Source organism: Lampetra planeri, chromosome 41, assembly GCF_965212315.1.
Source record: "Lampetra planeri chromosome 41, kcLamPlan1.2.h2, whole genome shotgun sequence".
Classification (NCBI taxonomy): domain Eukaryota; kingdom Metazoa; phylum Chordata; class Hyperoartia; order Petromyzontiformes; family Petromyzontidae; genus Lampetra; species Lampetra planeri.
Window position 1 is genome coordinate 6,368,066 of NC_136147.1, and position 26,328 is coordinate 6,394,393.

Consider the following 26,328-nt stretch of genomic DNA (forward strand, 5'->3'; position numbering starts at 1 on the left):
CGAGGGCAGGCCCAGGACCAATTCAGATAATTGTCACTGGTGGTGGCCGTGATCGAACCCAGTTCACCAGGTTCGTAGCACAGCGTGCTAATCGCTACCGTACTGCTCCCCGCCCTACACAGGTTTCAAGTTTCAAGTTTTCATTTATTAGGTATAGCCCTGTGAGCCATGTGGCTTTTGAGTCGGGTGCAACCGCAACAAACAAAATATGAACAGAGAACATCTTAAAGCTACGACGCGCAACAGAAACATCCTGGATTAACCAGAAAATCTTCCAGAAAAAAAACGTATTACAATGCTGTGTGCAAAAATCCCAATTACACACACACATATGCAGCAGATCCACACAAATTCCCTGTATAGCCACCCAGACTGTGTACGGATCGTATTGTTTCACTGTTGTCACTGAAAAGCGCATAGGCAGCAGGGCACAAAGTCAGCAGTCTCGCGCCACCGAGCCCCTTCATTGTCAACACCACTGTAGCGAGCGCCCGCTAGCGGCCGTGTTCGTGTAGAACGCAGGGGAAACGCTTCACAGTAAACGGAGCGGGGGGACTGCCCCAGCAATAATTTTAAATATGCAGTTTATAAACTTTACGATGTGCAGGTAAGTATTGTTTTACACATTTCTATATAAACAATTCCATAATTAGTTTTAGTTTTCACTGCTGGTGTAGCCTGGCAGCGGCCGGGCCCCCCTAGTTTACCAGCCACCACCTTGAGTTACATCTAACCACCCGCGGGCCCAGGAACGGCGCATGACGACTGCGCTGTGCGCCACGCCGCTCTACGGGAGACGCACCTGCAGGTGAGGCAGCACGGTGGCGTAGATGTTCGCCAGGTGAGCCTCGTCCACGAACGGCGTCATCACGACCACCAAGTCCATCACAAGCAGCCTGAGCACAGCGGGAACAGAGGCAGACCACTCAAATCGCTCCGGTCCAAACATTGGAGGGGTGGCACCCAATATTACTTGCCATTTGACGAGTGCCGAATGCTATGCGGGTATTCTGTGAATCCGAATTAACAGCTAGTTTGCAATGTTTTAAATGTATTTTTTCAATCAAGGTCTACATCGTGTTGTGCTTCTCAGTCTGTCTCAACCCTCTCTGTGTGCCTGTTGCCGGATCTATCTCCATCTGTGTCTGGGTCTCTTCCCTCAGTCTGTGTCACTGTCGACCTCTGTCTTCTTTTTGCCACAATTTTCATCTCTCAGTCTCGTCTCTCGTGACGAGAGTCATCCCTGTATTTCATAGATCCTGTCCGCTCCGATGCTCTGCTAACTTTCTGATCTGCAGGCCTTAGTGGCCATTCAACTACAACACCACAGAGCGCAAAAAATAAAGCCACATCGTCGTCTTATTTCAATTTGGCCAAACACAAATATCGTGGGGGAGGGAAAAATACTCAATTTAACACGTAGGAATTTCCAACCAATATTATTCATAACTATTTTTTTTGGATACATCGTGTAAATATGTGTCGTTAACCCACCACCACCCGACACAGCCAATTAGTAAGGTTTGTCAAGGAAACAAAACAAAACAAAAAATGTTGTGTTTACTCTCTGTGTTTGGTGGTGGTGGGTTAAATGACACATTTATATTTAAATGATCTAACTAAAAAAAAACTTTGTTACGAAAGAAACTGCGCTATACGGTAGCCTTCTGCAAGCCAAGTCAAGAATCGGTGACACCGTCAGCCCTGCTCCAAACGGAGCGCCACTTCTTCACGAGAAGTGTTCGGCTAATTGGTTTTTTACCCTTCTATCTGGCAACAAAACTGACACCCTTTTTAACAAGGAGTCATGTTTACATAGACCACAATACCTGCGGTCATAATGCAAACAAAAAACATAACTCTGATAATGTGCACTGTCCTTGAAGTTGATTGGTCCACACCCGAGACAGCTTTCCTTAGAGCCTAGTCTCACATGGGTTGGACCAGATGACACCAAAAGGGTGTCAGTTTTGTTGCCAGATAGAAGGGGTAAAAAAACAATTATCATATTTTTTACTGGCAAATGAGGTTCCAATGGTGTACGTGGTCGGCTGCGACATTCAGGAGAGCGACGCCTGTTGGTGGAGGCGCTCACCTGACCGCGTGCTCCGTCTGGGGATTTTGGAACTTGTCGCTCGCCTTCTCGAAGAAGCTGCAGATGAGCTGTGAGGAGTGGAGAAGGGCACGCACACAGTGAAACACAAGATTAACAACCGACACCCCATTTCAGCCGTTCGGACATCTGCAGCGAGCGCTGTTAGCTAGCGCCTATAAAGGCGAGGCCGGGAGTGGCGCATGAGTGAGTTGATGTCGCAAGCGACGCGCATGCGTGACTGACCACCTGTGCATCTCCCCTGCCAAGGTGCGGAAGCCGCGAGGAGGCAATCGTTGTGCACCATGCGGGCACGCAAGGGGAAGTGGCGGCACGGTGCTAAGCGCGCTACGCTTCGAGCCCTCCGTGACCTGACTTCGATTCCCAGCCACGGCTAATGTCAGTGGCGAGGGATAATCGAAACGTTCCTGGCACCCCCTCCCCTTCACCACCGTGCACAGAGCAGTGAGAAGAACATTTAGCAAAATTGACAGGATGTGGACAGGCTGCCATTAGAGACGAAGGCTCCTTCCTATCGGATGATTAGAATACATGTAGGAAATGTAGGATTCATCATTAATGCCCAAGAGCCACAAACAGACAGAATAAGACCTTATTTGAGATACATAGGAGTCATTATTAATTCCCAAGGCTCACAGAGGCAGACTAAGTCTCCTTTAGGGCTCTTATGCTTCAGCATTAATGCCGGAGGCTCACAGATGCAGTTTAGACAGCGGTTAATCCGAAAGGAACCCACAAAGTGCAAAAAACTAAAATCGGTACCAAAAAAAAATTGCCACAACGGGGGAACACGGTTTGAGCAGGGGTTGCATACGCAGCAGCAGCAGCGTCATGCGCTGCAGCAGTAGCAGCATCGGTCACAGCAGCAGTGACATCGTGCACAACAGCAGCAGTGGCGTTGTGCAAAGCAGCGGTGTTGTGTGCAGCAGCAGCAGCGGTGTTGAGTGGAGCAGCAGCGGTGTTATTCGCAGCAGCAGCAGCGGTGTTGAGTGGAGCAGCAGCGGTGTTGTGTGCAGCAGCAGCAGCGGTGTTGTGTGCAACAGCAGCAGCGGTGTTGTGTGCAGCAGCAGCAGCGGTGTTGTGTGCAACAGCAGCAGCGGTGTTGAGTGGAGCAGCAGCAGCGGTATTGTGTGCAACAGCAGCAGCGGTGTTGTGTGCAACAGCAGCAGCGGTGTTGTGTGCACAGCAGCAGCGGTGTTTTGTGCAACAGCAGCAGCGGTGTTGTGTGCACAGCAGCAGCGGTGTTGTGTGCACAGCAGCAGCGGTGTTGTGTGCAGCAGCGGTGTTATTCGCAGGAGCGGAGGCAACGCGCTGGAGGCACCTGCTCATCGGTGATGCAGAGGAAGCTTTTGACCGTCTCGAGCACGGCGAGACGCGCGCCGTCGGGCGCCCCCTGCGAGGATTCGCCCTCCGTGTAGATGTTGAAGAAGATGGGCAGGAAGTTCTTGGAGAAACGGCCGACCTCTGCTCGCTCGTCGTCTGTGTCGTGTGAGGGGGAGAGGAACCGGGTAAGCACTACGAGCAAGGTAGGGCCTTGTGCCACAGCCACGGCTGCCACTGAGCAGAGGTCGCAAACCGGGTACCCGATACCCGTACCCTACCCGATACCCGGCTACCCGTACCCGGCCAGGTACGGGTACGGGTAGCCGTTTGCGACCCTGGTGCGGCCGGGTACGGGTAGGCCGTGAGTCACTGGTGAGTAACTGTTTGTCACTCATTTCGGGTAGGGTACGGTTCGGGAACGGGAACCCGTACCTGGCCGGGTACGGGTACGAGTACCCATTTGCGACCCTGGTGCGGCCGGGTACGGGTACGGGTAAGGAATCAAAACCCGTTTGCGACCTCTGCCACTGAGGGTCCCCCGTTTCCCCCAACCTCCCCCCCCCCCCCCGTGGCTAGATTTAATCAGGGTGCATCGAGATGTACTGCATGGGAGATGCAGAATAGTAAGCGATGACGATGGAGGAAGAGCTGCAGACCATCCCGTGCATGTTTTCCTCTCCCAATTGTATTCCAATTGTGCAAAAGACAATTTTAAATGACACAAACGTTCATTTGGAACTCGTGCAGAATGCAGTGCATCACACGTGCGTTAAATATAGGGCCCCGAATCGGCCCCTTTGTCCCATGGCGTGACACCAACAGTACAATTGGAATAAAACTAGGAAAAAAACCACATGTTTTAAATATAAAAAAAAATAATTTCAGTACACAATCGTTTACGATCAAAACCTGCACCAAGACTGTTCCAATTTAAGCAACCGGATGCCTACCATGTGACACTTGTTAAGACAAGGAAGCCGGTCCATCGTGTCCCAGCACAGAGTAAAGTCATGTTGGGGTTAGAGGGGCGCAGGAGGAACCAGGGAGGCGGCAGTAGCAGCAGGGAACCGTGGGAGGGGCGGCAGTAAAACCAGTGTCTCATGGTTTGAGCCCCGTCCCACGTTCCCTACGCACCCCCATCCCGCCTTCAGACTCCCACTTGCATTTGCGGCCACGCATGGAGTGAGACCAGTGTTACATGGTCGCGTGGCGCTAGCCAAGGCGAGGTGGTCTCTGTATAGAGCCACGAGGCCTGTCGGAAGACAGAACACGGTGCTGTCAAAAGCATACCGGCAAAATCCTTCGCGGCGTCCCAACGATTCATAGATTAAAATCGATCGTTAAGCTCGGGATACACATGTCAGTTTGTACAAATAGTCCAGCCAGAATTTGAAAGGGGGGCAGGGCAGGAGGTGGGCATAGGCGGTGCGCCTCTCACCGGAGGAGCAACCCTTGCCGACGAGCGTGCGCAGCGCCTGGCACACGAGCATGCGCAGGTCCGGACGCTCGGTGAGTGCCGTGCCGAGCACGCGCGCCACACCACGAAACGCTGGCACCAGGTCCACGGGGTTCGTGAAGAAGCCTGGCAGCAACGACCACACCTGATCGGCGTCGACGATGACAGCGGCGGTGGTGGTAGCGGCGGAGACACACGGAGAAACGGGACGCATCAAGGTGACGTTAGCACGTGGCTCGAAGATGTTCGCTACACGGTAAAACCTCTGCAAGCCGGACTCGGCTAAGATGGAATTCGGGGTAAGTTTGGAAATAAACCCGAAGTGAAGAAATTATTGAGATGTCACTGCATTTAGACACCACGTAGATTCGTAACATTGTTTTCTTTAGTGTTGACTAAACACTTGAGATGTTATTACGTGTAAATGTAATTGAAGTTTGGGAATTATTCATTTACTTATCCATCCCCCATAACTGGATGTTTTTTTACTGTACATTCGTTTGAGAAATAGGATCGGAGCGCACACGCTGATTAGACATGTCCGACTGTTAAGCGGCATGGGCAGGACTCGTCGCTTACAAGGGATGATAGCCGGCGGTCGAGACCGATGGAGTGGCAGCTCAAGAACTGAACATGCCCAAGAACAGATGGGAGCGATCATCTCACACATGCAGGTAACTGGATGGATAACTGCATCACAAGACTGAGGGATGATGACAGAATGAGGACACGTTCAATCTTAATTTAGGAGCTTTCGTGACTGCAGGAATTATTCTTTGGTTCTTTTCGGTTAAGTCACGTCTAAAAATAAAATAACATATTACGACGTTTCGATTGCAACACAAGCAATCATCATCAGGTATAAAAGAAATAGTAACAAAAATCTAACTAGAAAACTATAGACAGACATACAAGCAGACAGTTTTAAGCTTATCCTTTTTCTTTCTGGCTATTTGTTCTCTCTGCCTGTGTCCTCTCTTTGGAATTTTCACACTTAAAATTCTAACTTAGCAAATTTTGAAACACGTAATCAACCAGGCTATGCGTTAATTGGGTGTTAACCGACTCTCTGTGTTGTATTACATCACATTTCGATATTTTGCTAGGTTATTTAATTTTCGTGTGCCTGTCTCCTAATTTTCAAGCTTGCGTGCCCGTTCCACATTGTCATCTTACTTGCAACAGCAGTACGTTGCCGTACACTCATTGATATGCTAATTCTCTCTGCCCCCTACCTCTCTCCGTCCCCGCCCCCCCCTCTATATTTAAGGGACCGTCACAGAAACGACCCCTCTCTTTGTGCCGATTTGTGTCCTCTCTCTGTGTGCCGTTGTGATGTCTGTCTGCTTGTATGTCTGTCTATAGGTTTCTAGTTAGATTTGTGTTGCTATTTCTTTTATGCCTGATGATGATTGCTTGTGTTGCAATCGAAACGTCGTAATATGTTATTTTAATTTATTATTTTATTTTTAGACGTGACTTAACCGAAAAGAACCAAAGAATGAGGACACGTTCATCCAGCAGTGGATTAATAATGGCTGCCGATGTCGATGACGGTGGAATCCATTCGTGTGACGATTCAAAATCCCTGGCTCACCTGCCACTGGAGTGTATCAAACAGTTTGGCTTGCAAGTTCTTTCCAGCGCTCCTGAGTTCCGTGGCTAGAGCACACACACGCAAGTACATAAACAGAATACAAGACACGGCAGCTGAGCATGACCACAAACAATTTTCATCGTCCACAATAAAGCGGACGTGTTGTTATAATCTGGAACGCATGGCGTGGTGGCACGGTGGTGGTTAGCGCGTGATTGGAACAGCACCTGGTTACCAGCAGCTTAATTGTATGTTTGTGTTTATATCTTGAACTTCTTTTGCACTGAGTAGCCAACCGTGCAAATGGGAGGTGCGGGGAAAGGACAAACTAAACACAAAAAGCAGTTCTAAAGAATTCTAGATTTGAAGCTTTCGTGACTGCAAGGATTCATACTCTTAGGTTTTTTCGGTAAAGTCACGTAGCAGAAGCGCATCTGAAAGCGCGATGCGATGACCATCTTCGTGCTCCGGTTTGGTGGAGGGGGGGGAAGCACGGAATGCGAAACTGTCAACGCGACCCTCTTGCTAAACAGTCACGTGACCCTGGAAATCACACGGCAGAAATTTGTGGATTCCGTAAACTGGAGCCATGAGCCACTGTTACTCTTCTGAAATGCCGAGGGTCGTGGGCGGCTCCAGTGAGTGCCAAGGGTATATAAGTGACAAAGGTCCATGGGTCAGGATGCTTAGGTCAAGAGTCAGGAAGATGAGGCGGAGTGGTCAAGACGCTGGGTGGATGGGTCAAGCGTCAGCTGGTACCTCTGCTCTTGAATGTGGCAGCAAGCGGTAAGAAGTAGGAAGTGAAGAAGTGAATCTCAGTGTTGCGGACGTGGTCTCGCATTACGGGCAGCAGCCACGAGTGTGACAAGTCCGGTGTCTCCCTGCACACGCACGTACACAGAGGCAACGATTTAATTTTCAGCCTTAGACTATTGTGGGGGCAAGTGCTGTTAGCGAGCACCTATTTTGGATGGCTTGGCATGCTATGGCGTGGTGTGGCCATGTGACGCCAGGATAGAGTGCTAATGTTTTCACACTGTACCAAATCATAATTTAAGGTCAAATTACCCCGCAGGAGGGCTATGTACTGGTTAAGATGCCGTCCGCTGCTGATGCAAGCCATTGCCTCCAATCAAACCCAGGCTGCCGGGTGTATAGCAGGGCACGGACCACTGCATCACAGCTCTTCACGCACACCCACAGATTGATGTCCGTGTGGCCGTCTGACTCCCCTCTCCCCTAGTTGCCCTACCAGCTCCTTCCCCCTATAGACCCATGATAAAAAAAATTAAAAGGCTTCGTAAAATCAGGCACAATCCACTCAGTTTGGAGGCGAGTGCACCCAAGGGATCTTATGAGATGTACGGGACACAAAGCACAACCGTAACATTCCGGAGTCCAAGGCAGCATTCTTGCCTACCCACACATTCACAGAGGTCTATCGACAAGAGGGACCCCGATTCTCAACCAAAGGTCTCCAAGTAGAGATGCAATTCTAGATTTGAAGCTTTCGTGAATGCAAGGATTCATATTCTTGGGTTTTTTCGGTAAAGTCACGTAGGTAAAATTTTTTAAAAAGTAAAATAAAATAAAAATCACGACGTTTCGGAGGCAACACAAGCTTCCGTCTTCAGGAGGATCCGTCACAGCACGATAGCTGTATCAAGTAAAAGCGTGTTGTGACGGTTCCACCTGAAGACGGAAGCTTGTGTTGCCTCCGAAACGTCGTGATGTTTATTTTATTTTTATTTTACTTTTATTGATTTAAATTTTTTACCTACGTGACTTTACCGAAAAAAAACAAGAATATAGAGATGCAATGATCATGGATGTTACAGTTCGCCGCGCTCGGTTTTGAAAATCGACGGAAAAGCTCACTCGGTGCCCGTGATACCCAGCGGCAGTGCTTGGAGCAGCACGCAGGGACCCATGCTCTCCACCGCTGCCCCGATGGCCTCCTCCAGCTCAGAGACATGAGCAAAGTGTCCGCTGGCACGCAGCTCGCCCAGCGTCACCAGGCACTGCGAGCGTGGACACGGAGGGCGTGGGGGGGGGAGCAGAAAACACCATGGAGTGTACATCGCAACAATTCATTCCTTCGTTCAACGCGGTAGATGCGTTCCTGAAAAGTGCCACGTAAAGTAAAAAAAGCCCGTTAAGCGAAATAATTTGCCCATAAATTATGAAACGATCGAGTTTGCCGAAACACGATGTACGCACACGCGGTAAGATGGTGGGAGAAATAACTGAGGGTACACCGCTGCATCATTGTATTATTCCGCGCACTGTATCACACCACTCAGCTCAAGAAAGTTTTCATCGTCGTCCACCGAGAACCCGCGTTATAACGCGATGCACGTTACGCGTAACAACAGTGCACGTTGCGTGAAAAGTGTTGCCTCATGGAAGAACCGTGTGGCGTGAGCAGGCATTAAGCGGGGACTTAAGAGTACAAACATAGCGACACAACTGGGCCGTGTTATTAAGATAACTGTGGTTCAAAGAATATATGGGTGACAACAATGGAGTAGGAAATTATTGTGCGTGAAGCGGTGGTCAGGTGGTTTGAACTGCGCTATGAACTCGGTGAACTGGGTATGATTCCCAGCCATGGCTAACACGAGTAGCGAGTGAGATCTGAACCTATACAGGGCCTCCTCTAGGTTGAGCAAGCCTTAAATGAGGGCCTGATGCAGTGTAGAAATCAAAAGCATTGAGAAATAAAAATCTGGCTTGGTGTGGTACAGTATCACGTGCAGCACAGTGCTGGCCTTAACAGGTGCTTGCTAACGGCACTTGCCTCATCAGCCTGTGGAGGCTACATGGGGGATATTTGTCTTTGTGCATGTAGATTTGAGTATGTAGGGAGAGGCACAGCAGGTGCTTCTGCCAGTCATCTCAGTCAGTCAACCCATGGCGCACCTGGGGTCTGTTCCTCCTGCCAGCGGGCCTTCAACACTTCACGTGGCCTCAAAGTGCACATAGGCTGGCACAAGCACCATGGTATAACATCTCCGTCACTTAGTGGCGAATGACAGTTGTTGTTGTTATTGTACATGTGCATTGCGCACACCTTGCTCATGATGGGGTGGCACTGCTTGCCGAGCACGCGGAAGAACGTCTGAAGCAGCTGCAGCACAAGCTTCCAGGCCCCGTGGTAGCGGTACTTGAGCCCATCCTCCACCGCCCTGTGCCGCCGCCGCCACCGTATACAACAGAAACACGATGCGGAGATATGAGAAATTCAGCACGCGTAACCGACATTTTTAAGCCGCTTTCCCAGAAGCAATCAATCACGTGAAACAGGCCAGGACACGTGGTCTGGGTGTTTATCTACACGTATGGAGCCGTGTAAGGAGAATTGACCAAGCATCCCGATGTAGGAGGACACCTCCTGAAAACGAGTCTTGAGAGATTCGGTGAAACATTAAAACGCAAGTAATCATTTATTTCACTTCTTTGTGTGTTGCTATTGACCCCGACACAAACGAGACATCCCAAAGTTGTTCCGATCCTTGGCTGCTCAGACCCCTTGATAAACTCATCACAGAGTCAGTGATTGGACAGAAGCACAAATGCAGTCATCACAGCAGCCTCATTACGCAACATCCTTTATGATAGTTTTAAAAAGACACTGCGGCGGCATTAAAATAAAAAAATATACAATCGGTGACATTTCTGGACATTGGCTCTTCTTCATCACCTTACAATTATAAGACAACAATAGTCTCAATCATCATTGGCTTCTAATTTCTCTCAATAATGTTCTATTGCATTTATATATAATGTTAGATATGTATCTATGTTTGCATATGTATATGTGTATCTGGGCTTGTAGGCATGCCTGTGTGTGTCTGTGTGGGGAGCTGTGGTTCAGCATACTCTTTGGGTCTTTCGGTAAAGTCATGTAGATGGTTTAGCAGTTAGAATGCTCTCGGCCAACATCGGTGATGATCATCTGAACCGGTGCTGGGTCTCCCTGAGGTCAACTCAATCTCAAATGAGGACAGTAAAACATTGGATTGCGAGCATAATTCGTTCCGGAAACGTGTTTGTAATCCAAAGCACTCGTATATCAAAGCACTCGTATATCAGTTGTGATCACGTGACGCTTGGCAGACAAAGCGTACTACTCGTATTGCAAAACCTCGCTCGTTTATCAAATTAATATTTATTTAAAAATTTTGCTCGTCTTGCAAAACACTCGCAGACCAAGTTACTCGCAATCCAAGGTTTTACTGTACCTGGTACACTGTGTAAACATTATAACTGGGAAGACAAAGGCAGCTGGATGTGGTGCTGGCCACCCACCCCTCCGTGCGCCATGCCAGCCTTCATAGGTGCTTGCTAACAGCACTTGCCCCTAAAGTACGTTAAGGCATTTACGAAGGATATTTGAAAATGTCTTGTACATGTGTGCATACACACAAATCTGTGTGTTTGTGAGCACACGCTGTTCAAACGGCAGGTGCCACTGTGTACGAGTCTTTGTTGAAACGTCTCGGGCAATCGGCTCAATAGGCGGAGAGGGGGGAACGCACCTGAACATCTTTAGCACAGGTGTGTTCTGCCCAGGTGCAGCTCCCTTCAGCAGCACGCCCAGGTCTTCGACTTGCGGAGCCACGCACTTCTCCAGCACCGTCTGCAACAATAGAAATAATGGCTGCCAATAAGCGATTGTCCATCGAAATACTTAATCGTGGCTTTGGGAGGCTTTCAATCGGCAGTGGATTAACCATAGATGATGATGATGAGTAAATAACTTTCGTCTCCAAGAGCCTCAGGGTCCTGCATTGAAATGTTTATAAAACTTCCTGTAAAATTGTGGTGCAAAATTAAACAGTCAAAAGTTCTGCCGAATTTCACCAGAACTTCAGTAGCAAGTGCTGTTTGCGAGCAACGAGGAAGGGATGATGGCATAGATCCATCACATTGGTTACCATGACCCATGATGATGGTGACAAGAAATTTACTGGTGACCGCTATACAAAACATTTTTATGATCCAGATTACCATTATGATTAAGATGATAGGCAATGATGATGCAGATTACATTGATGATTCAGCTTATTACTATGATACACGTGTAGTGACTAACTCCGAGACGATAAGACTTGGAGGCAATTCTTTATTAACAAGTGCCATCGGGGTTAACACTTTTATAAGAAGTCCGTCTATTGCCGGCGAGGCTACTCAGCCAGGAGAGTTGGTAGGCTGCCCGACTGGCGGCGCCCCGAGATGGTGAAGATGGAGACGACGACGAGAAGGCTGAAGATGATGAGAAGAATGGTGAAGACGACGACAAGGACAGTGACGAAGACTCCAGCAGCACAACGGCGGTCCCACTCCAACGACAGCCCCGAGGTCCCCTACAGGGGCCCCTCTTTATACTCTCAGCGTGGCCTGGCTCCGCCCCCGGCCACGCCCCCTTTCTAGAACCTACCAGCGGGTTCTTGGTGTGCCCCCTCTGTGACCTTTGGTGTATCACGTGGCCTGCTGACATCAGGGCTGCCGTAAGCCGCAGATCCCCTTTCCTGCCAGCAGCCAGCGCTATGCGACTACTCTATTCCACTATACATGTGTTGGCAGTGGTGCATACCCCACCACATGCGTCAATAACAGTGTGGCCTTAAAAAAAAACATGTAAAAAAGGTGACATTTCAGGCAATGTCCTACTCAGGAAAATTACCCGAAATGCCGCCTAGTATATATTTGTTATTTTAAGGCAACTGTTACTGATGAATGTGTTGAGATTTTTACTATGATATAGATGACGACCATGATGTTGATGCGGATAAGATTGGAGATCTGGAGGCAAAGCCAACATACCTTGATAGCCTGGGCAGCTGCCACAGCGACCTCTGACCGGTCAGACAACATGCAGTTCATGGAGCTGTTGACCAGTCGGGGGAGATGGCTCAGGCACAGGTTGCCATTCAGCCTAAGTAAAAGCAAACACAGATGGACATGTGTCAGAGATGCATATGCAGGGAGTTCAACTGCGTCGCAGACATACTCTTTGGAGGCAACACATTTATTGATACCAACACAAAGGGGTAACTGCCCCATCACCAGATAACAACCTATGGTGGTGGACCACCAGGCTAACCACACTAATACACTGGGAGTAGCGACGACAGACAGGACCCCAGCTTGGGTCCAGGTCCACTTGTTGGTGACTCTTCATGGACGTCGAAGGTAGAATCTTCAGATGACAGCAGTAACGCTCAACCCCGGTCCCTCTGGGGACCCGGCTTATATCCTTCCTGGTCGTGGCTGGTTCCGAACTTGGCCACGACCACCTTCTCGAATCCTCGAGCAGGATCTCGCCCTGACACGTGACCATCCCTAGCCCGCCCCCACTTGGGGCCCCTGTGTAGTCTTTACCAGTCACGTGTCCTCCGGGGTCAACCAGAGTGCCGTGGCCTATAGCAGGGATGGGGAACCTTTTATCTGCCAAGGGCCATTTCGATATTTATAACATCATTCGCGGGCGATACGAAATTATCAACTTAAAAATTAGCCCGTTATATTTGGTCAAACATTTAATTAACTCACCCCTAATGCGATGGCTGGAACTGCTTCTATTTGGCGAGGCGTGTGATGTTAGCTGGTATTGATGATGTCGCTACTCGCAACTGCTTTTCCAGGTTTGTTCCTAGAATTATTGAATTTCGAGTCCCACATGCGGTTGCCTTGGCAGGCCCAGACCAAATGATTTTGCGGGCCTTGTACAGCCCACGGGCCAGACTTACCCCACCCCTGGCCTATAGTAACCCCATTCCATGGCTGACACTCTCACACCCCATCCTCTAGGGGTCGGCACTGCACACCGAGCGTGGTGCCACTCAGCGCTATGACTCAGCGCTCACCGAGCCCCTCTAGGGCCGGCACTACACCGACATGTACGGGGTTGTCCGTGATGCGAGCACATCGCACGCCGTGCCTCTCCAGGGCCGGCATTACCCAGCGACATCCCTGATGTCACTACACATACAAAACGCACACACAAAGTCCGACCGCAAAGCCAAACAGAGTGATTGAGGCAGGTGCTGTTAGGCATGAGGGGGAAGTTTATGTAGCACCACACCCTTTTCCTTCCCAGCATCGATGTTTATACACCGCACCACGTGTCTAATTTCGACCAATTCGACATAAGGGAGGCCAAACCCTAACTCAAGTCAAAAGATTAATTGCACAGTGCACTAACCACTATGCTCCCACTCCCTTAAACACACCACAAACACAACAACCGCCATCCGCGACTTAGTGACAGCGACTTTCATCACAGCACTGGAGCCAGGCCAGGTGCAATTTGAGATTAAATCAAGTGTCAATGGCTCACTGGTGGGAGGGAGGTCATGGGATGGATCCAGGTGTCACGGGTTGACCGTCTGATATTACTGGCAGGCAGATGCATCCCGCCTGTACTCCCGATGGCACCACAAGCACACACGCGTACATACACGCACGCCGAGTGTGAGCAGAGTGGAGTTGCACTCACCGAGCCAGATTGACGTGTGCACTCTCCATCACAGCCAGCCAGGCCAGCATGGGTTGCACGTCATTCATGCTTGGCAGGTAATCGTACAGAGCCTTTGTCGACAAAAAGAAAAACACGCCAAGGGGTGCCCATGGTTAGCATCGTCGAGGCACTCTGTTTTCGTGTTGTTCGGCATGATGTCTGAGGTTTCCCTCCACAGGCTGATCGCTACTTCAGGAACTGAATTCAGAAAGTTCCCGGCATTAATAGAGAAAAGTCTCCAGTTCGGTCTCCCGGCGCGCCAGTTGACAAAATGGTGCAAGATTCTGAAATTCCCCCCGGCCGCCTCTGTTCACCCAAAAGTAGAAAAACTACTTTTATTTTACAGGTAAGGTCCACTGAACCATATAGCTCTTTTTCATAAACAACATGGACACAAATGATAGCTCAACGAAGTGGCTTAATATGTGGAAATTTATAGCGGCCAAATACTCTAAACGCATGTTTCTAAATGTGGATGGAAAAACCAGAGAACTCGGAGAAAAATTCACGCTACCACAGGGAGAACATGCACACTCCAAATATACAGGCATCAGGGTCAGGATTGAACCATGTCAATGGAACAGCATGTTGTGTGTGGTGGGGGGTAGAGTGTGCGTACCCCCCCCACCCTTCCCAATAAAACTTGACCTGCACGGAATAGGCACAAATACCGTCTTAAGAGGGGGCCTCTCCAGCACTTCCTCAAGTGGAGACCATTCCGTCAGCAGTCGCGCGAGCACAAGCAAATTGCAGGGCTGCACCTTTACCTATTTTGTTTGTATGGCGTGAGTGTGCAGCGAGAGGAGGTTACCGTGATGAGCTGCGCGTTGAGCTCCGCGGGAAGCGTGTGCTGCTTGGGCTGCGCTGCGAACAGCGCGTGCAACGCCTGCATGCCGCGTGCAGTCACCAGCTGCTCACGGCGCGTACAACACATGGCACAAATGTACAGACACACGCAAGTAGACGCTTACACTCGTACAAAGACAAATATCCCCCCCTTATAGCCTTAGCAGACTGTTGGGACAAGTGTAGTTCAAGAGCACCTCTGAAGGCAAGCGCGGAACACATGAGGGGGAGTTTTGTGGCCTGCAACACTCCCATATGCCTTTGTATCCCCAGTGCTGATGTTTATACACCACACCAGGAACTCACTTATTGTTAAGTCGACCTAAGGGAAGCCCAGGACCAGTTCCAAGTCACCACTTTTATTGGTCATTAGCAGGACTTGAACTCGGGGCGCCAGGTTCATAACGCAGTACACGCTAACTGCTTTGCCACGGCTCCCCACAATGTGCATACAAAGACACAGATCCCCCGTATAGCCTTAACAGACTGTTGGGGCAAGTGCTGTGAGCGAGTCGCTAACAGCACGGCACACGAGGGGGTGGGTGGCCAGCAGCACGCCCGGCCGCCTTCGTCTCCCTAGTCGCCGCACCAGGTATTCATTTGAGGCTAAGTCGACATAGGGGAGGGCCTAGAACCGGCTCAGATAATCGTCACCGGTGTTGGCCGTGAGCGGGAATCGAACTCGGGTTGCCGGGGTTCGTAGCGCAGCGTGCGAATCGCTGCACTACCGCTCCCCCAACACACACAATCACACACACATTATTATATACCATTGTGATGTTCATGGAAACCCTTCATAGTTTATACAATAGCGACTATACATTCTGTGGGCTCCTCCAATCAGATGGGCAGAGCTAATACTTTCAAAAGTTCAAACGCATTTGAAAAGCGTTCATGCAAAAAAAGGACAATTCGGGCTGAGCCCACTTGCCCCGGTTCATGAACTTGGCCGGCTCGCTTCCCAGTGGCCGTGGGAACAGAGCGGTGGCAGGGGCGGTAACGGCAGCGTCGCAAAGCGTCCCACTCACCACGTGGCCCAAGGCGAGCATGCGCAGCACGCTCTCGCAGCACGCCTTGAGGCTCTGCGTGGGCAGGCAGGGAACCACCTCCTTCAGCAGGCCTAGCACGTGAAGCGTGCCTGTCGCGTCGCCCGTCCCTAGCAGGGGTTGAGGCACAAAAAGAGGCAGAGTTTATTTCAAGGTCAACGACTGCAACGAGTGAATGAAGATTGTTAAAAAGACAATGGATGACAACCCCACCCTCCCACCCTATTGCGATGATATGCACGAGTTGGAATGAAGATGGAGACTAAACTAATTTGGTTAAGTTATTAACAGTGATGGGTTTTTCATTCGATATTTTTCGGAACACTGCTAAGTTGGCTTTGAGATTATAATCATCATGAGGCACTACCACTCGATGTAAAAGGTCCACCCTATCCATAATAAACCGATTTTATTGCATCCTATATATTCATATCATCTCGTGATACTTCAGTATCTTTAAGACAATCAATACAAGGCTAGATGGATTGTGGTGCTAAAACAATCCACCGAACAACGTTCCGGACTATTCTGGCTGATATTATGTGGTGGTTATTGGAGAGCAGTGCACCGACGAACACAAAAACACAGGAGGCGACCCTCGTCCACACACCGCCGTTCTCCTCGATCTCGCGCACGCAGAACTTGGCGGTGCTCGAAGCGGCTGGGTGGTGAGGAGGCGCTTCGTCTGCGAACATGAACTCCGAGCCCCTGATCACAGCGCTCACAGCCTGCTGGCCAGCCCGCCGCACCTGTGCAAGAGAAGAGGTTACCGTGATGAGAGAAATTACGCACCCCGTAAGCAACAACAACAACCGCCATTCGCCACTAAGTGGCGGTGACGTCACCACGACGCTTGTGCCAGGCCATGTGCACCTTGAGACCACGTGAAGTGTCGAACGCCAGCTGGCAGGAGGTCGTAAGCACACATGTATACACCTACGTACAGACGGAGATAGCCGGACACATAAACACAGTCACACACACATACACACATTCACCTTGGGCTTTGTGTGTGTCGCGAAGCTGAGTAGGGCGTGGAACGTGTTCATAGTGGAGGCATCGGCCCAGACGGCGAGGTCCTGCTTCCTTAGCAGCACGGCCGTGCATGACAAAATCTGAGCAAATAAAGAAAATAAGTATTATTATTCACAGAGGTGGAGTGGTCCATAAGAGGTTTTTTTGGGTTAGATCACATAAATATATACATGTGTCGTTAAAACCCGCCACCACCCGACACAGCCAACTACTAAGGATTGTCATGTAAACAGAACGTGCCAATTCGTCACTAGTACAGCACCCTGGTGTGTTGGAGATCCAAGACAAAACATTTACAATCTGAGTACGACGTTTCGCCAGCAATTACAACTAGCTTCACATCAGGCGAGAGCCAGATTTGGAGAAGTCTTAACTGTTTCATTCCTTATATAGAGGCGTAGATGTGGTAATCACGCTTCTGCGCTCTGGCGCAAAGTGGGGGGGGGGGGGGGATTACGGAGTGAACATACATTATGCATGTGTATTAACCCAAAAAACCTCTATTATGGATGATATTGGTCGCGAAAGCCTACGTGTTGAAGGTGGAGTGGTGATGCATTGATTAGTGCACCGTGCTATGAACTCGGCAACCTGGGTTTGATTTACGAACATCAGTGGCGAGTGGAAAGTGAACCTGTCCTAGTGCCCACCTTCACCAACCCGCATCGGCCAGTGGGAAAACTGCGGTCAAATAACTCGCAGGAACCACTGGGTTGGGGAGGCCCTCATCCAACTGAGCAGTGAACACAAAAAAGGTCTACACATGTACATGACGTAGTGAAGGCCCATGCTAGATGTTTGAGGACCGAGCACTGGAGAGAACGAAGGTGGACGGGACTCACCCAGCGGAGCACAGTGCTGGTTGCCGAGTTGGTGTGAGTCGACATGAGGTCGACAAACACCTTGGAGATGTCGGAGAACTTCTTCTTCAGCACCGAGGAAGGGACTCTGCACACACAAACACACGTGGGCAAAGGAGAGATACGTGAAGCTCCACGCTCAATATGAGGTCACGTTGAGATGGACGGACTATTGCTCAGGGGGGAGCTGATGCCGTGTTGGCACACTGCGCCAGCACAGCTGAGATCCACGGCTTGAACGGAGTTTCATCTACACCGTGATTAAAATGGGTTAACTTTAGAACCTAGGTTTTCGCAGCCACTCGTAATTCATAGACATGGAGTAGCATTTAATGTGTAAACCTTGCACGATGTTGCTGCTGCTGCTCTCAACAGCATCATCATCGTTAATCAGCCACTTGGTCGGGTCACTCAAGTGCGAGTAGTGGGTTCTCCGTGTCGGCTGCATAACTCACCTCTTAATGACCATGTTGAGGAGATAAGCGACAGCTGCCAAGGATTCGTCGCTCTCGATCGTCTCCAGAGCTGTCATCTGGCAATAGAGAAGCATTTCAGAGAAATAGCTGAAGAGAAGTCTTGCCCCGGGATGTGGTCAGGTGCCTCAAGTGCCGTTAATTGCTGTGTATGAGATATTAGATTTAAATCTTGGCATCTGCCTGTGAATAAATGGAGTTTTTAAGTGTAGACAGTAGATGGTCTCTGCCTAGTTCAGAATCTTTACTTACACATGGAGGAATCCGATGAGCTATAAAGCTCTTTTTCAGATGTCAAGTTGGGGTGGGTCAGAAAATTACAACAAACAATACAACAATACGAGAGTGCAAAGTATAGGAAAGGTAAACACATCAACGACTGTACAAAATATTAAAATGTAAACATGCTTTTTCAATTCAGGTGAATTATCCCAAATCTAAAGACATTATTTAGACCATGAAAGCAGTGGAGTAGATTTCAGGTGTGAAGGGCTGGATGGGCTCAAGAGTTGGGTTAGACAGACACAGCGCGGAAATTAGACAGGAGACCACATTTAATCCCTTGCAACACATTCCTGCGGAGGGAGCTGGTAGGAACGTTGGGTTTCTCGGTCAATGGCCAGGGTCAACGGCGGCGTTGTGTATTCCGCAAATATGCCCGACTGTGAGCGCGGGTACAAGCCGGCGTGAGTAGGTTAAACGTTGAGTTTTATAAGGGCACCACGGGGTGACCAGCCCCTCCCCACCCAGCCCCACCCTCCCACCCAGCCCACCCCCTCCCCACCCAGCCCACCCCCTCCCCATCCAGCACCTCCCCACCCTCCCCCACCCAGCCCCTCCCCACCGTCCCCTCCCAGCCCCTCCCTCCCCACCCAGCCCCTCCCTCCCCACCCAGCCCCTCCCTCCCCACCCAGCCCCTCCCTCCCCACCCAGCCCCTCCCTCCCCACCCAGCCCCTCATGCACGACGGACGGACACAATAATCCTGTGGGCTGGTGTAACCAGGAGGTTCCTACCAGTACGAGACCATGCCAGCCATTATTCATCAATGGATGAAAGGACACCCCCTTCATGAACATTTTTAGTTAATTGTCATGGAGTAAAATCTGATTTTAAAAGATCTGAAATAAATCTGGAACTTCATAGTCACAGATTTAACTGCCACCTACACAGTGTTCTATATCTTGTCAAGGCAAAGTACTCACAAATGCCGCAAAGTACTCCGTCTCGGTCTCGGTGCCTCCCTTTGCGCGAATCACTTCCGTAACGGCAGCCAACACAGCACAGATCTGGTTTGAAAGAGAAACAAGCAGTGGATTAATCATGGCTAATAATGGTGAAAACACAGTACTTTTATCACAAGCGTCATCTCACTACTGGATGAAGGGCTCCCTCCCCATGCCGTTAGCATCCTGCAATGCCACACTCCCATTTTGCTCATGCGGCACATTCTGTTTTCCTTTAGATTCCATTCTGTAAGACATCATCTCTATTCTTGTTCGTCGGTGCAGGGTAAATTCCAAAAGCTTCGCTTACGCTGAGACACTATTTGTTTCAACACCTTATACATCCAAATAATATATAAATGTGTGTGGTCCACATTCACGCAGCACACTATCACACAACCGCGACAAGGGCACCTCCTTGTGCGCTGCCGAGCTGGACTGCCAGTAGCGTTGCACGCGGCCAAACGTGGCGTTGGTGATGTCGGAGAGGCCGCTCAGGAAGGTGCCGGCCGTCCGCTCGCTGGCGGCATCCTGGGCCGGCCCGACTGTCGGCGTCCGCTCGCTCGCCGGCCCAGCAGACGCCGTGGGGTCGCTCTGAATGTCATCGTGCAAGCGCAGCGAAGCCACGGTGAGGTCGCTCTTGCCTGCGGGCGCACACAACAACCGAGAGGAACAACAAATATTTAGCTTGACACACTCTAGGGCAGTGGTTCTTAACCTTTTTGGAGGTACCGAACCCCACCAGTTTCATATGCGCATTCACCGAACCCTTCTTAATTGGAAAAATAAAATATGATTTTTTCAAATTCAAAACATAGGTATATGTTTTACTGGTGCACAATCATGAGTCGGGTGTGTGTCTTAATCTCCGCCGAACCCCTGAGACTGACTCACCGAACCCCTGGGGTTCGATCGAACCCAGGTTAAGAACCACTGCTCTAGGGGTAAGTGCCGTTAGGAAGCAACTACTAATGCTGATTAGGAGGTGGCAGGGCCCACTGAGATCTTGAGTTCGAGTCGAGGCAGATGTCTATGCTTAAACTGAGTTCTCAAGTGTTGCGAGTTGATGAGATCAGCTCGGTCATTAATTACTAAACAAAAACCCACAAAACTTAATTTGTGCTCAGAACTTAATTTGGCTGTATTCAAGCACGTGGTTAAAACTATTGGCTCGACTCCCATGCGACGAACATTACTCTCGATGGGAAGTGCTGCCGCCTTCCGATTGAACGAGAGTTCACGTGAAGGTCTTGTGTCTCAAGAAGTAGCTTTGTGATATCAACTTCTGTGGGCTGTTCTAATACGAAGGGGTTCAACTGCTCAGCGATCGTTGTAAGTAAAAAAATGTTTAATGAAATTACGCAGATAACACAAAAAACGATAACAGTATGAGACGAAAATGTTTATTTTCCTGATACTGTACAAATCATGTCCAATAATCGCTGGGGGGATGTGAATCATTACAAACTTTATTTATCATTTGGACACATGTTTTGCATATAAGAGTCTGTTGTTTGAATGGTGTTGTATAACATGAAAGGAAATATGTATGCTTAACTTATTTCGCGCGGTACGTAGCCAAACGTGCTAATCGGATGTGTGGTGAAAGAATCAAGTAAACACAAAAAGCAGTTCCAAAGAAATGCGTTTTCAATATTTCAGAGTACAGTACTTTAATCGCATCTCAAACATTGCGTTCCACTCATCTAGTCGAGACCCCGTGGCAATTGTTTATGCGGCACAAGATCTACATTAATGTGTACATACATGTAGCCCTTTGCCAATCCACTGTTGGATGAATGCATCCCAACGCCGCCATATCCATCGTGGGGGTAGTTTGAGCCGTACATCATCACCACGCTGCACATTGCAGGATTAAGGTGCCAAGGGCCCGGTCCAGGCGATCTCTTTCCACTGCGACCTGCGGCCAGGAACCGCATTCACGTGGCCGGATTTAGCGACACCGTGCGCGAACTAATACAATGGCTATCGCAAATGTAGAGACTTCAGTACAGATTGGTTCACGTAAATATCAGCACTTAAGTTGGGCTTTATGACCAGCATGTACTACACAAGTATTTACAGAATTAAATAACTTACGTTTTTTAACGTTAGCGGTAAAACAAAACAATTGTATAGACTATTTATAAATCCAACTCGTGTTCCAACAAGACCCAGAGCACGTGTATCAAAAATTAGCCGCTGAGGCCTACTCAGATCACACAAATCTTACGCCTTTCCTTGCGAATGCACCCCCCCTCCTCCTCTCTTCAAACCCGTCGGCCTCGTACCTTTGCTGCGACCGTAAAAGCGACTGCGGGCGGCATCGCGGTGTCGGCTCGTGGCGGGGTTGCTACTGCTGCTCTGTCCCTTCTTCCAGCGAGGAAGTTTGCTGCTCACGCCGGCCTTAAGCTTGCCGTGTCTCGCCATGGCTCCGCACGTGCGACTTACAGGGAAACCGCGTTTGCGGCAGTAGATATCGTAGAGATAGAAATGGGCGTGGTCTAGGCGATGGGTTGCTTTACGGCAGTCGTGAAGCTTTGCGGCACCACTCTGCCCTATTTTTTAATATTATTATTTAATTGTAGATTTGAAGCTTTCGTGACTGCAAGGATTCGTACTCTCAGGTTTTTTCGGTAGTCACGTAGGTAAAAAATACAATTGAAATTACTAAAAGTAATAATAGAAATAAAATAAAAATTATTTTTTTTGAAAATAAAATAACAATTATTTATTTCTATTATTATTTTTACACGCTTTTATTTAACTCACTCTGTTGTTGTCGTATCCTCAAATCTTGTAACTCAATTTTAACCCACTTCCCAATGTGGTATCGACTGCAAACTTGGTATACTTATGTCTTACTGATGACAATACTATATTCTATCATAAAATAAAATAAAAAATGTTTTTAAACATTATTTTCTTTATGTTATGTTTCGCCTTGGCTCTAATTGTCCACGCTCAACTGACGTTGTCTGTAAATCACCACGGTTCCTTACGTTATGGCAAGCTTCGGGGCCACTTCCTTGAGTCGTGGAGTTCTTCCATTACGAGTAGGGTACATTTCATTAAAGCGTGTTTTAAAAAAAAAAGTATTTTTAAATAATACTTTTGAATTCAGAATCGGAATGTTTATATTGCAGGAGGAATCCGATGAGATATAAAGCTCTTTTTCACACATGTCCAGTAGGGGCGGGCCAGTACGCATTGTCGCCACGTGGGTCACGTCGATTGGACCACGAGAAAGTAGTGTCGTTTCATTTGCAAGGAGGTGAACTTTGATTTAAAGCTTTCGTGACTGCAGGGATTCATCTTCTTGGTTCTTTCGGTAAAGTCACGTGGAAGGGAAATAATAAAATAATAAAAATATTAAACAATTCAATTCTCATTAATTGTTTAATAATTTTATTATTTTATTATTTCCCTCCTACGTGACTTTACCGAAAGAACCAAGAATATAGGGTGTGATCTTGTTCGCCAAAATGACAAAAAAAACTATTATTCGATTCATTTGTTGATTCTTTTTTGCGATTGTGGTTTGTGTCGAATATTTTAGAGTTGTGGATCCCCCTCTTTTTTAAAATCCTTTATATTAAGTTCACTTGCTTGCTTGCGCGCTTACGACCGTGCAAATCTTTCGGTCGTTTTTTATTTAAATCCTTTATATTAAGTTCGCTTGCTTGCGCGCTTACGACCGTGCAAATCTTTTGGTCGTTTTTTAACCCACTTCCCGTGATCCAATCGAGCTGACATTTTCCACACAGACTCGTTGTGCGTGACAATTAATTTTCGTGAAAAAAATTAGCACAATTTTACACTTTTTAGGAAATTTTTTTTATATTTAATTACCAATTGCTTAATGCTGCCAGGCAATCATCTGACCCATAGGTGGCAGCCATCTCAAGCCAGAGGACGAGAGGACTCTAGCCGCCACGCATATAAAGGATTTATAGTGAAAAACTTTGTTTTTACGGGTAAATTTTTCTTCCTGATGGATGACGAACGCTTGTGTTGTGATCGAAACGTCGTAGTTTTTTTATTTTTGTTATTTTCTTTTAGGGGCCGTCCATAAATGACGTCACGCACCTAGGGGGGGGGTCAGACATTTGTGACGATGTGTGACGAGGGGGGTTTGAGAAATGTGACGTCACATCAAAATGCGCAACTTTAAATAAATATAGACAACACGTTCTACTTAATTAAATAGACTTTTTGATAAATGTTTTCTCCTACAACATCAGAGTGCAGCGCCACACTATAATGACAATAGTTTCAAGCGATTTGAAGCATGTTTTGTGACGTCTTATTTGAGAGGGGGGGGGGTCTGACTTTTTATGACGCCGTGTGACCAATCGGAGTCAGGGTCGGGATCGAGCCCACGACCTCCTGCAACCAGGCAGACATGATCAGCCAATCAGCGAGGCTATAGATTTCAACAGTGAACACGTCTGCCTTGCCATACACGTGATCGGCTATCTCGTATCGATTGTACTGATGTCCATTTCGGCGTAGGTACATGGGTGGTCCAGATGTCTTGGCACCCCCGTTTAATGATCTAAAACATAATGTATTTGTAAGGTTTATTAAAAACCAAAATGAATATGTAAAGGATAAAAACTATTAGCGGTCAATTAATTGGGGGGTCACAAGACATCTGGACCACCCTAGACATTCTCGCTTAAGTTTAGAGTAATTTTGATTTGTTACACGGATGATCCCGTTAGGGGCGATCCACTTAGTACGTGCGCATGGAGGGGGTGGGGGGGTTAACCCAAATGTGTTCGCTTGCGTATGGGGGGGTCTCCTAACAATGTAAGTACGCATAGGAAACGGAAGGGGGGGGTGTGAAGCCTCGATAATAATAATGCAGCCGGGGGTGGACTATCTTTTTGCTTAAACATGTTATTATTAATCCTTGATCGTTTCTGTGTAGATTAAATATCGGCTGTTCTATAGGATTCGGAGGGTGCGTCAGGCGTACGTACGCAGGTGGGGGGGGGTGTAAAAAGTCCGCATGCGTACAGGGAGAGGGGTCAAGTTTTGACAGATTTTTGCGTTCGTACTCAATGGATGGCCCCTTAAGCCAATTTCCCGGCTATTTTACACGGGAGATCCGTGGTGCGTGAGCACAGCAGCAACAGCAAGGTCAAAAAAGTCCGAAAGGGTCCTTAAATTATGTGTTAAAGTTAGTCTATTCCATTGCCGATAACCACATTTGAAAAACCAGTGAACTCGCTTGCCGCACAGCAAAGACACGTCTAAAGCTTCGAACACGTTTGTTCAGCGTAAAAAGTCGACCAAATACCCCCAGAGAGAAGCGGGAGCCCCCACAAAGCGGAGCAATTGCAGGAATGAGTTAGAGGAGTTGTACACCCCTAGCTGGCACTGCAACTCAGTGGCCTAAAATACAATGTTTCGCTCCGGATGATCGCTGCAAAGTATGATCTGTGTTTTGATTTAGTGTGCTGATCTTAACGGTGCATTGAAAAATGTTGACACTCCGACTGATGCTCCTGCTGTTGTGGAGTGACTCATGCAGCCAGCTATGGCTGCAGGGTTTGGTGGTACATGTTGTTTACGTCGTTTATTGTGAAAATTCGGTCACAGTTCCTATGATCACTGTTTCATTGCTTTTATGGCTTTATTTTGGTGATTTTTTAAAAGTTTTTCGGTTTGGCCATGTTTGTTTGTTGTTGTACAGAGTTAGACTGATGGCTTTAATCTAAGTTGTCTTGTGGTTGTTGTTGTTGTTTGACTTGCATCCCACTGGGATTTTTGCACACAGTGTTGGTGTACGGTGCTTTTTCTGCAATATTTTGCTGTCTTTTCTTGGATTTTCTGTTTGCACATAGTCACTTTAAGATGTTTTCTTGTTCATGTTTTTGTTTTTTTGTTTGTTGCGGTTGCACCCGATTCAAGAGCCGAATGGCTCACAGGGCTATACCTAATAAATGAAACTTGAAATGAAACTTGAAAATGTATCACGCGGTGACTTGGGCCGCCGTGCCCTTTGTGTTCGCAGGTGCGACCACTCCTCAGTCCATTCTTGGGTACAAGTCCACTGGACACGATGACTGTGTAACCGGTTTGTGACTTTCGGAACCGGTAAATTATTCTTACCGGGTTGTCATTGAACAAGCCTTGTATATTCTACACACCCCGATGGCCGAGTCACAGCACACCTGATTTCTGTGTGTATAAATTGTGTATACTCTTCATAGGAATCCCCCGTGGTGCAATGGTTAACATCATGGACTTGCAATCCAGAGGTCATCGGTTCTATTCCACCGGCACGGTAGTTTGAAGCAATGGTTACGTTCATTTTCTTGGTTCTTTCGGTAAAGTCATGTAGAAGGAAAATAATAAAAATAAAAATAAAACATAATAAAATTATCACGACGTTTCGGCCACAACGCCGCAAGCAGCCGTCCTGAAGAAGGTAAATACAGCATCCTAATTAACACTGCTAAGCTTGGCAGCGTATTTTAAGCTGACTGATAGAGTGTGGGCAGGGCCTTCAACCAGCAGTGGATAGATAAGTGCTGTAAATTAACACATTGTCCTGCAGAGGGAGCTGGTAGGAACGTTGGGTTGCTCGGTCAATGGCCAGGTTCAACAACGGCGTGGTGTATTCCTCAAATATGGCCGACTCTGAGGGCAGGCACAAGCCGGCGTGAGTAGGTTAAACGTTGACTTTTATGAGGGCCCCACGGGGTGACCAGCCCCTCCCCACCCAGCCCCACCCTGCCCTTTCCAACCCTCCCCACCCAGCCCCTCCCCACCCTCCCCACCCAGCCCCTCCCCACCCTCCCCTCCCCACCCAGCC

General features: G+C 48.4%; 1 protein-coding gene across 1 annotated transcript in view; it reads right to left on the reverse strand.

The window, feature by feature from the left end:
• The window catches only part of RRP12 (ribosomal RNA processing 12 homolog), a 37,723-nt gene extending 15,739 nt beyond the window's left edge, over positions 1-21,984 (reverse strand). The window contains exons 1-20 of the mRNA XM_078613427.1: positions 21,791-21,984; positions 19,914-20,143; positions 19,479-19,562; positions 18,257-18,333; positions 17,784-17,889; positions 16,905-17,021; positions 16,517-16,655; positions 15,889-16,016; positions 14,826-14,924; positions 13,994-14,085; positions 12,319-12,430; positions 11,031-11,131; positions 9,563-9,677; positions 8,368-8,510; positions 7,249-7,370; positions 6,490-6,554; positions 4,875-5,037; positions 3,435-3,592; positions 2,096-2,163; positions 803-896 (exon numbers count right to left, since the gene is read on the reverse strand). Of these exons, the coding sequence (XP_078469553.1) occupies positions 803-896; positions 2,096-2,163; positions 3,435-3,592; positions 4,875-5,037; positions 6,490-6,554; positions 7,249-7,370; positions 8,368-8,510; positions 9,563-9,677; positions 11,031-11,131; positions 12,319-12,430; positions 13,994-14,085; positions 14,826-14,924; positions 15,889-16,016; positions 16,517-16,655; positions 16,905-17,021; positions 17,784-17,889; positions 18,257-18,333; positions 19,479-19,562; positions 19,914-20,143; positions 21,791-21,929 (2,352 nt within the window). The 5' untranslated portion in view covers positions 21,930-21,984. The remainder of the gene's footprint in view (positions 1-802; positions 897-2,095; positions 2,164-3,434; positions 3,593-4,874; positions 5,038-6,489; positions 6,555-7,248; positions 7,371-8,367; positions 8,511-9,562; positions 9,678-11,030; positions 11,132-12,318; positions 12,431-13,993; positions 14,086-14,825; positions 14,925-15,888; positions 16,017-16,516; positions 16,656-16,904; positions 17,022-17,783; positions 17,890-18,256; positions 18,334-19,478; positions 19,563-19,913; positions 20,144-21,790) is intronic.
• Between the last annotated feature and the right edge of the window lie 4,344 nt (positions 21,985-26,328).